Here is a 16,813-nt window from a genome sequence, read left to right on the forward strand (position 1 = left end):
AACAGTGTGACCAGCAGGGCTAGGGAGGTGATCGTCCCCCTGTACTCGGCTCTGGTGAGGCCGCACCTCGAGTACTGTGTTCAGTTTTGGGCCCCTCGCTACAAGAAGGACATCGAGGTGCTTGAGCGGGTCCAGAGAAGGGCGACGAAGCTGGTGAGGGGCCTAGAGAACAAGTCCTACGAGGAGCGGCTGAAGGAGCTGGGCTTGTTCAGCCTGGAGAAGAGGAGGCTCAGGGGCGACCTTATCGCTCTCTACAGGTACCTTAAAGGAGGCTGTAGCGAGGTGGGGGTTGGCCTGTTCTCCCATGTGCCTGGTGACAGGACAAGGGGGAATGGGCTTAAGTTGCGCCAGGGGAGATTTAGGTTGGATGTTAGGAAGAACTTCTTTACTGAAAGGGTTGTTAGGCACTGGAACGGGCTGCCCAGGGAGGTGGTGGAGTCCCCATCCCTGGAGGTCTTTAAAAGATGTTTAGATGGAGAGCTTAGGGATATGGTTTAGTGGGGACTGTTAGTGGTAGGTGAGAGGTTGGACTGGGTGATCTTGGAGGCCTCTTCCAACCTAGGTGAGTCTCTGTGGTGTGAGGGGGACAGAGGTCGCATGACGGGACACGAGTGGCATGAGGCGATATGGGTGGCATGAAGGACAGGGATAGCACAAGGGGACAGGGATGGTGTGAAGGTAATGGGGATGGTGTGAGACAGCAGGGGTGGCCTGAGGGGACTGGAATTCCCCAAGGGAATTGGAAAGGTGTGCAGGGGATGGAAAGGTATGAGGGCACATGTTTCTCAACCCATCCACCTTGTGGGGCCTGACAGGTTTTGGAGCAAAAAGTCACACCACTACCACCAGGTCTTCAATTGTAGTTTTATTGTCAGTAGGGTGGTGTTCAAATGTCCCCCCCAGGCTCAGCTGCAGAGCCAGCAGCCATGCACACCTATATTGTGTCTCACTGCCCCAGGTAAAGGACAGGGCTGTGGCCAAGAGAGCCCACGCACCAGGGCATACACTGCTGGCTCTCCTGCAGGCTGGGCTCTTTTACATCCCCTAATGACCACTCAGGTCTGCCTAAACATCCATACAAGTACAACACGATTCCATGGTCAGATTATAAGCAGCACACAGCATGTGCTCTCCAGCTCGTGCTGCCTCTGAGATCACTTCCAGCCTGTGTCCAGGATACTGCTGGAGTGGTGCATTGCAGCTACCCTGCCACAGCTCAGTGCAACGACAATACATTCATTTATCAAAGTGAGATGTGTCTGCAGGAAGTGGCACCCAAAGCACCATTTATCCTGGGCCCTGCATAAGCTTTGCCAAGGCACAAATGCCTGTGAGGTCCACTAAGCTGTGCTCAGGGTTTCTTTTTGTGGCTGCATCTTGTTTATGGATCTTATGCTGACCTTCTTTAAAACTGTCAAATCTATCCTTAGCCCTGTACCAAACTCCCAGACTTTGGTCATCTTGATCCAGCACATCTGGTGTTGTCTTCCAGCACCAATCTCCCAACAGCCAACGTATCACCTTGAGGTTGTAGGCATTAACCCTACAGGGCATACAGGCTCTGATTCATGCCTGTCTGTACCCAGCCTCAATAGTGCTCCTGAGCTTCACTAGTCCAGCAAGTGAGAAGCAGAGCTGAAACTTCCACACAGCATTTCTCAGCTGCAGCCTGTCAGCAGCACAGCCGTGTAAATGCACTGTCTTCACACACACGCACGAGTTCACTTTCAAACAGGTAAGTAGTAAAATAAAAATAATTATCACTGGAAACTGCTGACAAACAGGAAAAAAACACCCTGAAATCAGGACAATAAAGAGTTCCCTCTGGAGTGACTATTTCCTACACTGACTTCAGCACAGTACAAGCAAACAGCACAGGCATATTCCAAAAATGTGTGGTTTTCTCATAGAGATCATAGATGTCCTGCAGGTGTCCTGGTTTTCCTTCAATGATGATCCAGTTTTGCATCAAGTTGACTGCAGATGCTGTACAATCAAGGCTTATTCTTCAGATACTGCACTGTGCACTGTAAAAAAGAGCAAGTGATGGAGGGGACCTCACAGGGGGTGGGAGGGAAGGGGCCTAGCTTATGGTAACCTCTCAAAGGACTCCAGAAGCCAAAACCAGACCCCTTCAACAGATTCTCTTGTGTTGGTTTTCCAAAACCTGAGGTTCCCAGAACTGCCTTCAAGAGCTTTAATACTTCAGTCTATTGAGTGAGTCGATGTAATGGAAAGTGGCTCCCAATGCCCAGCTTGTTTCAACGTTGTTGATTTTCCGGGCAAGCTGGAGAAAAAAAATAAAAGAAAAAATAAAAAGGAAGTTTAAACACAATTCTCTGCCAGAAGGGGAAGTATACAAGGCAAATATAGTGTTGAAGGTTATCACAACTCGTTATCACAGTTGTGGAGGCAGTGTTGCCCCATCTCACTCATAGAGCATGCGTTGTAGCAAAAAGGGAAACCAGGGACCAAGCTACTGGCATGATGAGTAATGTCTTGGCGTCTTCTGCCCACTCTCCCCAGCAATCTGTTTTTGTGCGTTACCTTAAAGACTTGGGTCTTTGGGAAGCCCAGTTCTTGCAGGAGGAAGGTGATGTATGTGAGGTCCATGCAGAGAAAAGGGCTGCTTCCAGGGCTGATTTCCATGGTTTTACACACTGAAGACACAGAAAGCAGCGTTTGAATGTGGGGCTCAGGCCTAGCATCAACTTAGCTTTGAAAAACCTCTAACAAATCCTTAAAATCACCTCTTGTAATTTGAGTTCCACAGTAATGGAACCCATTAAAATGACATTAAAATAACATGCATGTTATTTTAATATAAAATATAAAGAGTTTTGGCACATGGGAAGGAAGAGCAAGGCATTCAGCCTCCACAATGACAGCTGAGTTTCTTGTCCTTATCAGGGCAAGGACAACAAGGGCCTCCCACTTTTATCCTACCTACTTTATATTTTTAAATATCAGCAACCTCAAGTGTGATCACATCTGCTTCTCACTGAAAAAAAAAAGATGTCAGCAGCTTGGAAAAACAGACTTTGTGAAAAATTTTGTCCCTATCTCCATAAAGCTTGAATGCTGAACAGTTACTTGTGCTTCTCCTACTAAAAAGTTTCTTGAGTGTAAGCATTCAACTGTAAATAAATAAATAAATAAAATAAATAAAACCCGCTTCCTTTCTCAGGAGGGAATACATTAAAGATAGTCCAGAAATAAGAACTGCAACAATTGTTCAGTCACTCAGAAAGTTTGTCAAAAAGTCACAAGTCAGTTTGATCAAGGCCTGAGTCTGTACTATTAAAAACAAACAAACAAAAAGATGATTACATTTGCAAATCTGAGGAGGCAATTCTCTCTGCAGCTGGTGAAGCAAAAAAGGCAATGAATTGGTTTCCTCCCCTTTCCAATTAACAATCAAATATACAAATAAATCATGAGAAAAAAAAAATGAAAAAATAAACAAGATTAGAACAGATTATGCTAACAAGATGAGATCCCCCATATTTATTTTGCAAGCATGGTTTCAGGATAACTGCTAACTGGCAGGCTTATTAGTAATTCCCAAGAGAGTTTTTAAATGCATTACAAGAAAACTAAATCTCAAAAAAAAAAAAAAAAAAAAGTTGATATTTTCAGAAATACATACAAATCAGCAGAGGTGCTATGGAGAGGGGTGCATAGTATTTACTTGAAACAAAAAAAAATCAGTCTTCTTAGCATGTCACACATATTCCACCTGGGTATGAATTTACACACAATTACCAATCCTGTTTGATTGCATCTTTTACTCACCATACTTAGCTGCAATTTCAAAGTCATTCACAGTTAAGCTTCCTCCTTTTTCTTTATCTAAAAAAGAAAAAAAAATCATGGTATGTTGTATGTTTTTTTCATATAAGGGCAGTAGTAGACTCACATTGTAAAAGACATTTGTACAGATTGTTTGGAAATAAGCCTGAGCCAACTGAAAGCAATGACAAAACTCACATTTGCTTTAATGGTGTAAGAACCTTTATTTAAGGTTCTCAGTATAGCTTGAAAACCTAATTCTATGAAGAACTTAAGTTTCCTAAAACTAGTTTCATAAAAAAAAAAAAAAAAAAAAAAAAAAAAAAAACAGAGTTTAAAGACTCCTTCATGTTGCCCCATGTCTATGCTGCTCTGTCCTGTAATGCCTGAACCCAGCTAACACCTCTGACCAGATCTGACAGGGCAGTGGTGCTCTGCAACATACTAAATGTGAAATTATTCATAAAACAAAGTGGCTGAGGAGGGGGTAAGTTTGTCCATACTAGCTTGAGATCCCATCGTCTGCTTTTTACTACTAAATGTGACAGCCTTCTCTACTCCAGCGTACCACTGGAAAGGAGAGGGGATTCATTCTGAATACATGTTGAACTATCTGAAAATATTTACTCCATCTAAAAAGGTCAGTGAAGCAAAATATACAGCCCAAGAGAGCAAGTCTGATCTACTTTACTGCCCGAGAAAAAAGCTAGCAAGTTTTTTCATATCATCACGAAGTCTTTTTTCTATTTTGGATTGTAATCAGACACCAATCACTTCTGAAATGCAGACAGCTTGTTTAAAAAATTACAAAAAGTTGGAGGTCCTGTATCACATCTTTAGTCCCTTCTGTAAAGAAATGCAACAATATTCAATATTCACTCGAGACCAATGCACTGTGGTAGCCATGAGAGCTTACCACAGCACTGTGATGTGGATCAGTGCTGCCATTTCTTCCAAGACCTGTCATTTAAAATGAAATTAAAACAGGAGCAAACATACCTATGAGACCAACCTCTGCTGCACGGTCATAGTAGTAGGAGAAAGCATAAAAATCCAAGTCCTTCACTTCCTCAGCTTTATGCACTTTCTTGTAGAGCATCTTCGCCACTTTGTTAGAGCAAGACTCGTACAGAGGCTCCCCTGAAAGAATGCAAAGACACCCAGCATAGTACAGGTAGACACTTAAACAAAGAATTTCTTCAGGATCTGCAAGGAGACAGACTCCCTTTCACACAACAGCGCTTCTTCATTTCTTACAGTCTCTTCACAGAGAACTGGAACGACACCCCTGCATCTTCTCCAAGCGGTAACACTGACTGCCCTCAGGCTGGGACCAAGTATGTGATAGATCAGAGCCGAACAACACCATTTGAGGCAGAAGGACTTTGAAAAGAATTCAGGGAGCGCTCCGCTCCATCTGCAGTACTACTAACAGATTTACTGACTGGGCAGACATACCACAGCGCGAGAGGCAAGAGCTGCAGAATCTCTTTAACAGCATGTCGAGAGAAAGCCAGACAGAGGAGTACACGGGCAGAGAATTTAGTATCTTTCCAAGAAGCTGAGTGCATATAATTTTAAATACTCTTCTAGTAGCTTGCTGGCCTAGATAGGAAGAGAGAGCGATAAATCACTATACCTGCCTTCTGTCCTTTAATTTTGTACACTATCTCAGCATGTTGCCATTCAGATTTGAAACCAGGTGGTAAGCAAGGGCTGATCAATTCCTCACCTTCCCCTACTGCAGAAATAAAACAAAGCCGCATTAGAGAAAAAAATGAGTTAATTTTAGATCCCCAGTCCTGCTTCTGACTGTCCCACATCCTCAGCAATGCACCTCTAAGCCCCATCCATGGCTCAGGTGTCCCACGCCTCCCTCAGGCTGGCAAACATCCATGTCTCCTGGGATCTAGCAGCATCACCTCCTGCATTTGTCTCAGACACACTCAGCTATGGTGACGGGAATGCACATACCACTCAGGCACCTTCAGCCCAGTAGGAAGAGTACAGACAACCCTTTTTCCCCCACAACAGTGCAATGCACTCTGTGCTCAGAGCCAAGACTTGAAGAGTGCCCGGAACTTACAAGGTTTTCCCTCAACTCCTCCTAAAATGGCAAGCCTCGCTGACATCAGCCCGAGTCCCAGGTAACTGCAAAGGGAAAAAAAGCCTCTGTGAACAACAAACGTCCTTCCTCTGATACTCCACCGACGTGCCTGCCTCCTCTGTGTGGTCCCAGCAAAAAGGCTCATGCATTAGGGGAACAGTATGACAACCCACCGTGATATTATCCTTACCCAGAGGGATAATCTCTCCTTGAAAAAGCACAGGGAATAGCTGTGAACTATGACGTCTCTTTAAAGGCTGGGAATGCTTCCCCTAACCTTTCTCCTCCACTCCTCAAAGGCCACACAACCTCCAGCATGGACTCTTTCCAAGCTCCAGCACATCCCACAGCAAACGTAGGTGGGAAGACTCTCCTTCCCTCTGCCCAAAGCATTGGGCAGCTTCAAAGCCAGGAGCAGAATTAGAGCCCATCACTTTCTCAGCCATCAGACTGCTTATCTGCCTGCTGTTCTGCATAGCCACCCCCTGGTCAGCTTGCGTGGACCGTGACTTGGCTCAGGCTCACCCACTTCTTCTCAGGACTCAAGTGCACTTCAGCAAAACACCTAGATCTCACTGGCTTCAAAGAAAGCTCCTACTTTTCCAGTATCTCTTTTTACCACAACTAACCTGTATGAATACAGCTTGTAGGTGCTGTTAAACATCTGAAATGAAGTTGTATGGCCAGCTGGTGATGTCTGGAGAGTTGCCTGGAGGGAAAAAAAAAATGTCATGGCAAGCTTTCTGCCAGCAACAGCAAACATCAACAAGACAATCTTCCAAAACCTTAGGAAATACATGAAACAATCCTAGCATGGCTCAGAGAGAAATGAAGAATTTGCATGTATCTCCGTTTGACCTTTGATACATAAGAGAACCAAAAAAACTGGAGCTAAAATAGTGACTTTACATGACAGTCCAAACTGCTTACATTTCTATGTGCGTCAACACCAAACTCATCCGTAAAAGAACTGTTTTAATTATAAGGAGTCCTTGTTCCAGTTCTTAACTGTTTTTGTCAAGATGCTACAGAACTGCCTCGTCACAGGATCACTACTAGGGAAAACCGTGCAAAATAATAAGTAAACCAGGCACGCATTAACTTCCTACTCCAGTGAATTCAGCTGTGAACTTCCACAGGCCAGAGGAAAAGTACATCACTGTTCTTGCCAAGGAACAGAGTGAGGACCAGCCTGTTGTCTGAAGAAATGAAAGGACAATTGTCTAAAGCACTGAGCAGCCTGTTCCCCAAGTGCACTACCACCACCAGCGCATTTATGGGGAACACAGCTCAGGCAGCTCATGCGTAGCTGCTCATATCTTAACACCATGTCTAACTCCAGAATTTCCACATCCAGGGCTCTTCACATTCCCAGTCATTCTGCTGTGAGAGCACAGTGTCCTGATCAGCCGGGGCTGACACACTACAAACAGCAACCTTATCCTCTGCTTCTGTGCAGCTTTACTACGAACAGGATCTCTGATCGGGCCAGGACCTTGCTACTCCATACCCACAGGGCTCACAGAACACCTATACTAATGCTATAAGAGGAAGCTGAAACGACAAACATCAGCATGTGCTTCTAACTGCATAATTCATGTTACCCTTTATAAAGCATTCATTTGCAACTGAGTAAACTCAGGAAAGCCACAAACAAACATCGAGAATGCATCTAATTCTGTTCTTAGAACACAGTATATGCCAAATGGACTTGGATTCACTAACAGCATTGCCTTTGAGGTCACTATAAGCAGCACAAAGTGAGTGTTCAGATGCTCAGGACATTGCATTTTCTCCTACATAAAGCAGCCCTGGCATTCACCACATGCACCGACCCACGGAGCTGGAGCAAGAGGACCGACAGAGAGTTGCCCATGTCTCTGTCACCGACTGTAACAAGGCATACGTGACCAACTGATAAGGGTTATTCTGTCAGAAGCATGGTTTTATGTTACACTGACAACCCCTTGGCATGTATCCAAGGGAAATAAAACTGAGCAGTTACTGGTTTCTGCACCAGCATTTCCCTGCTGCGTGCATGTTCCCATTACCTCGGTGTGTGGGAGGAAGGTGATCTGTGTTGATCCGCCACCCAAGTCCAGCATTCCTACGCTTCTCTTCTGCGGGTCATCTAAACTACCTAAAATGCGTGACAGAAGAGAGAAAGGCACAGTGGGCACTGTGAGAAACTGGCAAGGAATAAAACCAGAAGTACAGCTGTAAAGAAAGACGGCAATCCAACTCCATCTGTCAGCTCCCAGCCAGCACTAGAGTATAGCATCGTCACTTATTCGTGCTCTATCAGGATGACCTGAAAATCCTGCAAGTGACTATTATTTCTCTGGTGGCTGCTCATGCCCTAATTACAGCAGCTTTGGTTACTGGATTCCTAAACATTCTTCACTGGATGCAAGCACCTTTTCGCAAACTTTACTCTGGTAACCACTTTGAAACACAAAGGAATGTGGTTTTCCTGGCCATCTCCCCCCGATCCCACAGCAGTATTTTGCAGATTCCTATGGCCAAGGGGAGGACAGCCTGAAAAGAGCTGGCTCAATAGACTAGCTCACTCAGAATTCTTCCTGCTGCCGTCCCAGACCTTTCTTCTCATTTAAATCCAGTTCTTCTCAGATCATTCAAATACACCTTCCTGACAAGATCGGTTTGTGCCAAGTACCACAGCATACCTCATGAGAGCTAATGTTTGAAGATCTCTGACCTTTCTGATACTCCCTGTGAGCATAAAAAGATTTACAGCACTTGTCATAATGTTCCGCACACTGTGCTGAACAGAGTGCTTGGGTGGCAGACCGGTTTGCTTATTGTCAGTTTAATTTTTTTCTTCAGCTACCCTTTTCTATCTCACTAGTGTAAACACTTGCTCTATTTCTTTTATAAATACGTAAGGAAGCACCAACAGCACTTACTTTCACACTGGGCAGCTGCCAGACAGATCTGCAATATCCACATCAAAAATTTATGCAGAGCTAGTGGCAGACTATAAAAAGGAATAAAATGCTCTGGTACCTTACAGGGAATTAAAAGAAAGGCTTTATGAACATCTAGGAAAAGAGATTAAATTCCTCATTCTATCAAGCAAATGGCCAAAAACTTAATTACTTAAATGGGCCAGGCCAAAAACAACTGGTGACTTATTTCCAGACCTTTCCAATGAATGAGCAAATATTATACAGGGGCAGAAAACAGTATGAATTTCATGGCGTCAGTCATATTTTTAGACACATACTCATGTAAACATACCTGTTAAAAAATTTATTGTGATCCAGGCTGAAATTCCTAACAAGGAAAAGATTCAGAATAGGCACGGTTAGATCACATAATGTCAGAAGATGCACTGTTAGATCGCGTAATTTCATTTTATATAACAACAGTAAGCATTAGGATGAGCCATTTTACAAGGCCTTCCGGCTTTAGCATCTGATTCACTGGAGGTATTTTGAAGTTTTCTCCGTTTCACTGCACCAGCTAAACAAAAACAACCAGCAAACCACAGCTTGTCATGCAACCATAGAAGGAGATTCCAGAGAAGCATCTACCACAAGTAACCTTGCCCCCTTTGACAAATGGAGGATTTCTAATGCAAAGACTCCAAAGAACACCTAGAAAGAAGGCCCTTCAAGAGAGGCAAATAGGATTGGCTTTGCTGAGCTACCCTGACCCAGCCCACCCCAAAGCCAGTGTTTCCAAAACCGTCAAGGACTGTCCTAAACTAAGATCAGAGGCCTTGAGCAAAGAGACTGGCCTTCTATACCAGAGTTTATGGGGTAATAGGAAGAGAAGCTCCACATATGAAATGTCTGGAGAACTCTGTACCTCACAGGCCAAACACTTAGGTGAGAAGTCCCAAAGGCTCTAATAGAGTGGCTTCAGTCCTTAGCTAAAAAATAAGGAAATGACAAACTCTCCCATGGTTCATTTTATAGCAAAAATAACCGCCAGTAGGCTTTTGTGTTATGTTAGGCATACAATTTTCCTTTTGAATACTAAGAATTTTCATCTTTTCAGTGCTTTATTTTTTCCTATTTTCCTCAAAGCATTTTTGTGAACTGCCCTGTTGCTGTCCTTTTCTTGTTTTCTAAACTTCTTCTCCATTAATTAGGTGAACGAATGGCCCTTATGTTAACAAATTAAAATATTTATCCATTTGGTTAAAACTAAGGCACGCTAGGGAACATGGTCCACTTCAGCCCTTGGCTGAACCAAGGCTGTCAGAGCTATTAATGAACTTAAAATGAAAAGAATTACAATGTTGTTCTTCCATTAAGCAGTAAAAAAAAAAAAAAAAAAAAAAAAAAAGTCATAAACAGCTCGAAAGCAGCAACTACTTTCAAGTCTGGTTTCTAAGCAGATTAAAAACACACTTCAACACTAAGTCACCCAGAATGTAGACATGTTTCTTTGAATTACTTTAAGTCAAGACTGATTCTGGGTCAGCCTTTTCTTCTGCTCAGCCTTTTTTGATGAACATCCACTTACTTCAATATATATTTTCTCTATGTAACTTTTTTTTTTCCAGGTTCAATTCACAATCACACTCGTTAGATCAGTTTTAATTAACAATAAGACAAAATAGTTCCAGAAAGCTCAGATGAGCATTGTCAAAAGCAGGGTGTACAAAAACAGGAGGTGTTGAAGACCACCTCAACAAGCAGATACACGGAGAGCCTTCCAGAAGTGCTGACTGCACAGTGGCTTCCTGGCGATCCCATGAGAATTGCCTGGTAATCAGAGCTTTGAAAACCAGGATGAAGTGAAGGACTTCACATTGGAAAATGTAGTACAAAATCTCTTTGGCAGGCACTGCCTGAGGCAGTATAAAAATTATATCAAACCTGCTACATATGGGTTCCTAGTGTGGTCAGTGGGGACTTGCCACAGAGCAGCAGGAATCTCCAGGATTGCAAAAAGATTCTTCAGAAGTTAACCTACCTTCATCAGTCCCGTTCATTATCGACACACAGTTGTCCCTCACAAAGAAGGGGGAAGCCTGAAAAATCTCCTTCACCTGTAGTTCAAATAAAAGTTATGCTCAGAATTTATTTATTTTTTCAGTTGAAAAGCAATTGTTTTTTTTTTTTTAAACTCTGGTTTTATACAAATGTTCCTTCTCTTGGGCCAGAAATCACAGCCAACAACTACTATGAACAACAGCTTTGGGACTACACCAGGGAATGGCATTTTTAACATAAGCATGTTGGCTGTTAGAAGCTTTCTGTACTGCACCCTACATGAGGCAGCAAAGCCCTACATTTCTGGGGTCTTCTAAAGAAACAATTGCAGCAGTTCCAGATGAAATTCAGTGTGGAAAAAGAACAGACCAGCTTGTAAGCATTGGAGAACAATCTAGACATTGGTTTCAATCAGACCACATTTCTTCCCTCCAATCATTGCTTAGAAAAAATAGTACAATTAGGGTACAACCAATAACTTCTCCAGCAGCTGTAAGGTCTAGGACATAATATTTTGTTTATTTTTATAATATTTTGAAATACTAAACATTTTACATGCCTGTAAATGCAATTTACACTATTTCTAATCAACATAAAGTGGAGGAATCTTGCAGCAGCAGGCAGATAACGCAGCAAATCAAATAGCAGAAAGTTTTTCTCAGAAAAGCAGGATTCTGGTCAAAACCACCAACAAACCCACGCACTAAGAACAAGCCTGTGATGACTGTTAGAAGTATCTCATTACACTTATTGTGTTTCATATCATCTCCAGGCTTATTTGGAGCTGTCACCATTTCTCTGTTTGTACTCATACAGTTTCTCACTCCAGATTCATCTGAGATCAGGTGACTCTATACTGCTTTCAGAGTAAAGTGATAGGAGTGACTAAGGTACATAAGGATAAAGAAGTATATACTTTACGCTGAAGGGACCGATTTTTGTCACAAAATTTCTAGAAAGCACACTGAAAGACAAGAAACTGTACCTTATCCAGCAATTTCTGAGCCTTTTCTCCCGGCAGCAACCGTAAGCCAGCTGTCGCTTTCAGGACCAGAGGAGTAAACTTCCACAGCTCCATAGGAACTTCCTTCTTTGCCACCTCCAGGAGCTCTTTTATTCCCTGGCCACTCTGTGAGCAGAGAAGGAACAACCCCCACAAAAGCCCATATTAGAAACCTTTAAGATTTGCGTTTCTCAGAGGGCAAAAGGGTGATCAGAGGTATGATTCACTGTAAAGGCGGAACAGGGACAGGTAAACATCATAAGGGATCAGGAGAAAGTGGATGACTCACAGAGTAAGAACTGGCGGATATAACTGGGATTATCCAGCAACAGGTCAGAGGCAAACAGGAAAAGTCACTTTCTCAAATTGCACCGTGTGCCAAGCAGTACCCAAACTGAATGTTCGGGCTACAGGAGGTTTAAAAAGTTACGTGGCAAATCCCTGGGAAAAAAAGCCCTTTGGAGCCAGCAAAACACTATGAGTCGGGTGCATGTCTGGCTCAGGAACTCCCTAAATCCCTCCGAGCCAGAAGGTAAGGGAGACAGGAGAGAAGTCACTTCACACTTGGCCCGTTTTTTTGACTCTTTCCCTGAGAATCCACTTCTGGTCACTTCTGGAGAAGGCTCCGCTCCAATCCAACATGGCTCTTTTGTCACATTCTTAAGCACACAGGAAATCTTAAGACAGAAAAAAACATCTGCTGTGCTTAATTAACACGACCAAGCAGAACTAAATGTGTTCTGCTTCTTGATCCTCTGAGTGTCGACCAACTTCTGCTGTGAGTTTGTACCATTTGGAGACTGAACTGAGACGGTTCAGCCTATTGTACCACAGCAAGATGTGATTTGCAGCACATATCAAGAGCAGCACTCTTTGGTGCACGTGCTTTTACAATAACAGAACACAAATTTACCTTTTCAACATCATCAGCATATGCAGACAGGCCTGGCTTCAGCGCTTTAAACGTCTCATGGGTTAATTTGGGAGTCTCTGTTCAAAAGCAGTATTCCAAAATAAGTATGAGTGCAAACCATTTTGCATACACAAAGCCAAAACCATTTTTACAAATTACATCATTATGTGCTAATGGGAGTCAACTGGAGCCTCTGTCTAATGAACAAAGGCCACCCAATCTTTGAACACAGCCCCTCCTATGAAATTAGCTCTCCACAAAACCATTTGGTAAAGTCATGATCATGCTGGTGCCTACCATGCACATACTGTTTATGCACATCAGACAAATGTATCAGACAGGTTCCAGATTCTCCTTAAGCCCTTACCCCTGCCATGTGCAGCTTTCCAAACTACACAGGTAACAAAGGCCACACATTCCAGCAAGCTCTGTTCTGCCTAAACTTGGCTCCAGCAGAAGTCAGTGGAAGTTTTACCATTTTCCATGGTGGCAGAGGGAACCAACCCTAAGTATTTTGGAAACCTGCAAGCAAGACACCATGAGCTTGACAGCATCCCCCTCTCGTACCTAACTACACTCCACAAAGTTTCCTGCAATATATTCTGGAATTCTGTTTAGAGAGAAGCAGAGGTTTGGGAATACACTGGAAGAAGAATAAATGAAGCCTATATGTGGACTGTTGTTTAACACCTTTGGTGTCTTGGCCTTACACTGGTCCATTCTGCAAACCTACAGTGCTCCCCAAAAGCCAAACACGCCATATACCACACTACTACCTGTTAAAAACATCCTCCACATCAAATGTTTAAGTGTTCACAGGATTTCTTTCATCTTTATGTGTTTCACAGATAGGAGCTGACAAGGCATAAACAAATGAAACTTACAGCTCCAGAGGAAATCTGGAGCTTTACAGACAACTTCTGTCTTGGTTCCCAGCAAAACTTTTTTTGTCCAGATGCAATACACAGCAATGTTAATCTAAGAGGTAAGTGCCAGTGAAGCCAAGACAAATTTAGTTTAGTGCCACTAAGCTAGACAATGCAGAGAGAAGCAGCTCACTGCTAGGAACTGGAGATACAACAACCTCATGCCAAAAATCTGGGGGAATGAGGCACTTTGCACTTGCTCCTCTCACCCACAAGTATTGTGATAAAAACTGCTTTTCCTTAAGATGCGTTCCAAAGGTACAGCAGCTATTTAGTTAGCATTCTGACATTACTGCATTTTCCCCCTTGTTGAACGTTTTCATACTGAATTTCATCCAAACCCACACGCTCAAATCATAATGCACTTTCTGACGGCTCTCCGGAAAGAGCTGAAGTGCATTTGTTCAAGTACTCCCAAGAATAGAATCATCAATAAGCTACATCATAATTTATAGAAGAATTTGTCTATTGTGCAGTGTGCAGGCCGTACCTTTAGGCTGCTGTGTAAATTTAAAAATATGGATGCGGGTTCCTGTGCTTCCTGCGTCAAACATGATTCCATAAAAGACCGAGAGCTCTGTGGTCAGTGCCTGATGGCTCACTTTGTCCCTCCTGCTTTCAGCAGCTCCTTCTGTTGCTCCCACAAGTGGTTTGGAATCCAAGTGCCATTTCATGTATGCGACATAAATAGCGATGCATGCCAAAATCCCAAAAGCAAAGAACCGCTTTGATATCTTCATGGCTTCCATTTATCAGATCTTTTGTTTCCTCCTGTTACCAAATGTTTTATTTCTTCTGTTTCACACCGAACAGGTGGTTTCCACATCACTCCTACATCCAACAGAAAAGAAAGCTGTGTTTTACTTTCTAAACCTGCAGAAGGTATTATAATAAGATCTAAGAGCATGATGGTTATTTGATAAGGGACTTACAGGAATAAAGTTGACTTGAGCATTAATTAAATGCTTAACTGTTAGTGCTAAAGTTGGGAATGACTGTCAGAGCAAGCAATTATCCACTGCAACAAAGAGCCTGGTGAAAAACCTTACATGCAGAGTGCCAGACTACTGCTTGCACAGAAAAGGATTTATGCCTTCGGCTCTTTCAGCATCTAGAGTGAGACAGCTACTGTCTTCAGTGCTCAAATCTATCTTGATTAATCCAGGACAACTTGCAGTTAGGTGTGCAAAATCATCCCAGCAGGATGACGCAGAATACTGAATTCAAAGAGCTGGGATGACCCTATGAATCACTTGTCAAACTGGACCTAGCAGCAAAATCCCTCTTCTCTCACGTTGCTTGTCCCAGCCATCGAATGCCTCCCTGGCTGCTGCATGCCAACATCACACACTGCTTTCCTAATGGTTCACAAGGAACATGTCCATCCTCCTTCAGCAGGTCACTGAGATCTACAGCTAATTTTAAGACACAAAACAGCATAAATATATATATATATTTCCATTGCTACTGAGGCCTAAGAAATAATAGAGGAAAGAGAGTTCAGAGAAGCTAAATACAGTAACTGGGGTGGGAAGGAACCTCCAGAGGTCTCATGTTCAACCTCCTGCTCAGGCAGCTATGGGGATGCACCGGTTGCTCAGGATCTTGAAAACCTCCAAGGATGGAGACCCCACAACCTCTGTGGGCAACCAGAATCGATTGCAGTTATCTTTGTTAGTTCCTGGATGGTAAAGGAGGTCCCAGGAGACCAGAGAAGAACAATTTTAATTTGGTGTATAAAAGGCAAGGAGGAAGATTCAGGGAAGCCGCCTGGACCCCCAGCTCCAACACCAGGGAAAAAAAAAAAAAAAACAACAGCAGGGAGGAACAACGCAACAAATCTGCAAGTGATCATGTAGGCAATCAGATGCTTAAAAAACAGTCACCAGTGATTTATGGGGATAAAATTATGTTATTCATTTTTCATTTTTGACAGTGCAATGAAGAAGAAAAAGCAAACTAGCTGATAAAGTTGACTTAAACATGGTTTTGACAGATGTAATCTGTTGATGATGGGAATTCAGGAGGTACACAGAGGGCGTGAGAGGGAGGAATTAAATTCAAGGTGATCATGGCAAATTGTCATAAAGAGCTGGGAGAGGATTTTATAAAAATGGAGGGAGGCAAGACCAAAGGCACAAATACGGGTGAAGAGTAGGTAGAGGGGGAGAGGGACCGTGGGGTGCTGCAGAAGAGAAACTGGGAAAATGGTGTTGAAAAAAAAAAAAAAAAAAAAAAAAAGGAAGAAAAGAAAAAAAAGAAAGCTCTTTCTGGCTCGCAGTAGCAGACGTGGGTGACAACCCTTGCACGTATCCGGGTGCTTATTCCAACCCTCCTGGTCCAAGAAAGGCCTCCACTGTCTCTAAGTGCCAGAGGGCTACAAGCACGTCCTGAAAGGAAAGCAGAAGGCTCCCGGCCCCGCTGTGCAGAAAGCAGTCTGTGTGAAGAGAGGGGAGGATGAGGAGGATGCAGCAGTAACAGGCGAGGAAGCAGCAGCCCCTCACGTCTCCCTGAAGGGCAGGGGGACCATTAACCCCGCTCTCAGGGGTTAAGCTTCTCCCAGCGCTGCCTACAGAGCCCCACGAGGCCGGAGGGCCCCGACCCACCGCCACCACCCGTGGGTGGCCCGGCAGGACCCGGTGGCACCGGCGGCCCCTCCGCCCCAGCCCGGCCTGCGGCCCCCTGCCCGCTGCCCGCCCGCCGCCCGCCCGGCTGCACTCACACCGCCACCACTGCCGGCTCCGCCATGGCCACACCGCCGCCACTGCGCCTGCGCGGCCTGCTGCCTGTGGTGGCGGCTGAGGGCAGCGGGGGCTGCTCAGCATGGAGAGAGCCAAAGGGGATCCGTCAGTGTGTGTACAGCCCTGAAGGCACGGAGGACAGAGCCAGGCTCTGTGCAGCGGTGCCCAGTGCCAGGGCAAGAGGCAGTGGGCACAAACGGGAAGGCGGGAGGTGCCCCCTGAGCATCAGGAAATGGGCGCAGGCTGCCCACAGAGGCTGTGGGGTCTCCTCCTTGGGGATCTTTTGGCCCCACCTGGATGTGGTCCTGGGCAAGCAGCTCCGGGTGGTCCTGCTTGAGCAGGGGGTACACCAGATGGCCCC

The 16,813-nt window shown here is 44.3% G+C and overlaps 1 protein-coding gene across 2 annotated transcripts; it reads right to left on the reverse strand.

Annotated features, from left to right (window-relative positions):
* Window positions 1-847: 847 nt before the first annotated feature.
* ENTPD6 (ectonucleoside triphosphate diphosphohydrolase 6) lies at window positions 848-16,586 on the reverse strand. Of its 2 annotated transcripts, XM_068675725.1 has the most exons (14): window positions 16,434-16,586; window positions 14,202-14,542; window positions 12,786-12,862; window positions 11,855-11,998; window positions 10,850-10,925; window positions 9,161-9,196; window positions 7,951-8,039; window positions 6,529-6,608; window positions 5,879-5,943; window positions 5,432-5,533; window positions 4,792-4,932; window positions 3,796-3,852; window positions 2,548-2,660; window positions 848-2,287 (listed from the first exon to the last, which is right to left on the reverse strand). In XM_068675725.1, exons 2-14 carry the CDS (start codon window positions 14,458-14,460, stop codon window positions 2,198-2,200), a joined length of 1,329 nt encoding a protein of 442 aa, XP_068531826.1. In that variant the 5' UTR covers window positions 14,461-14,542; window positions 16,434-16,586; the 3' UTR covers window positions 848-2,197. The 2 variants fall into 2 exon arrangements, with proteins under 2 accessions (XP_068531826.1, XP_068531827.1); XM_068675726.1 differs by lacking the exon at window positions 5,432-5,533.
* Window positions 16,587-16,813: the final 227 nt, after the last annotated feature.

The sequence above is a fragment of the Anas acuta genome, chromosome 3 (genome assembly GCF_963932015.1).
Source record: "Anas acuta chromosome 3, bAnaAcu1.1, whole genome shotgun sequence".
Taxonomy (NCBI): domain Eukaryota; kingdom Metazoa; phylum Chordata; class Aves; order Anseriformes; family Anatidae; genus Anas; species Anas acuta.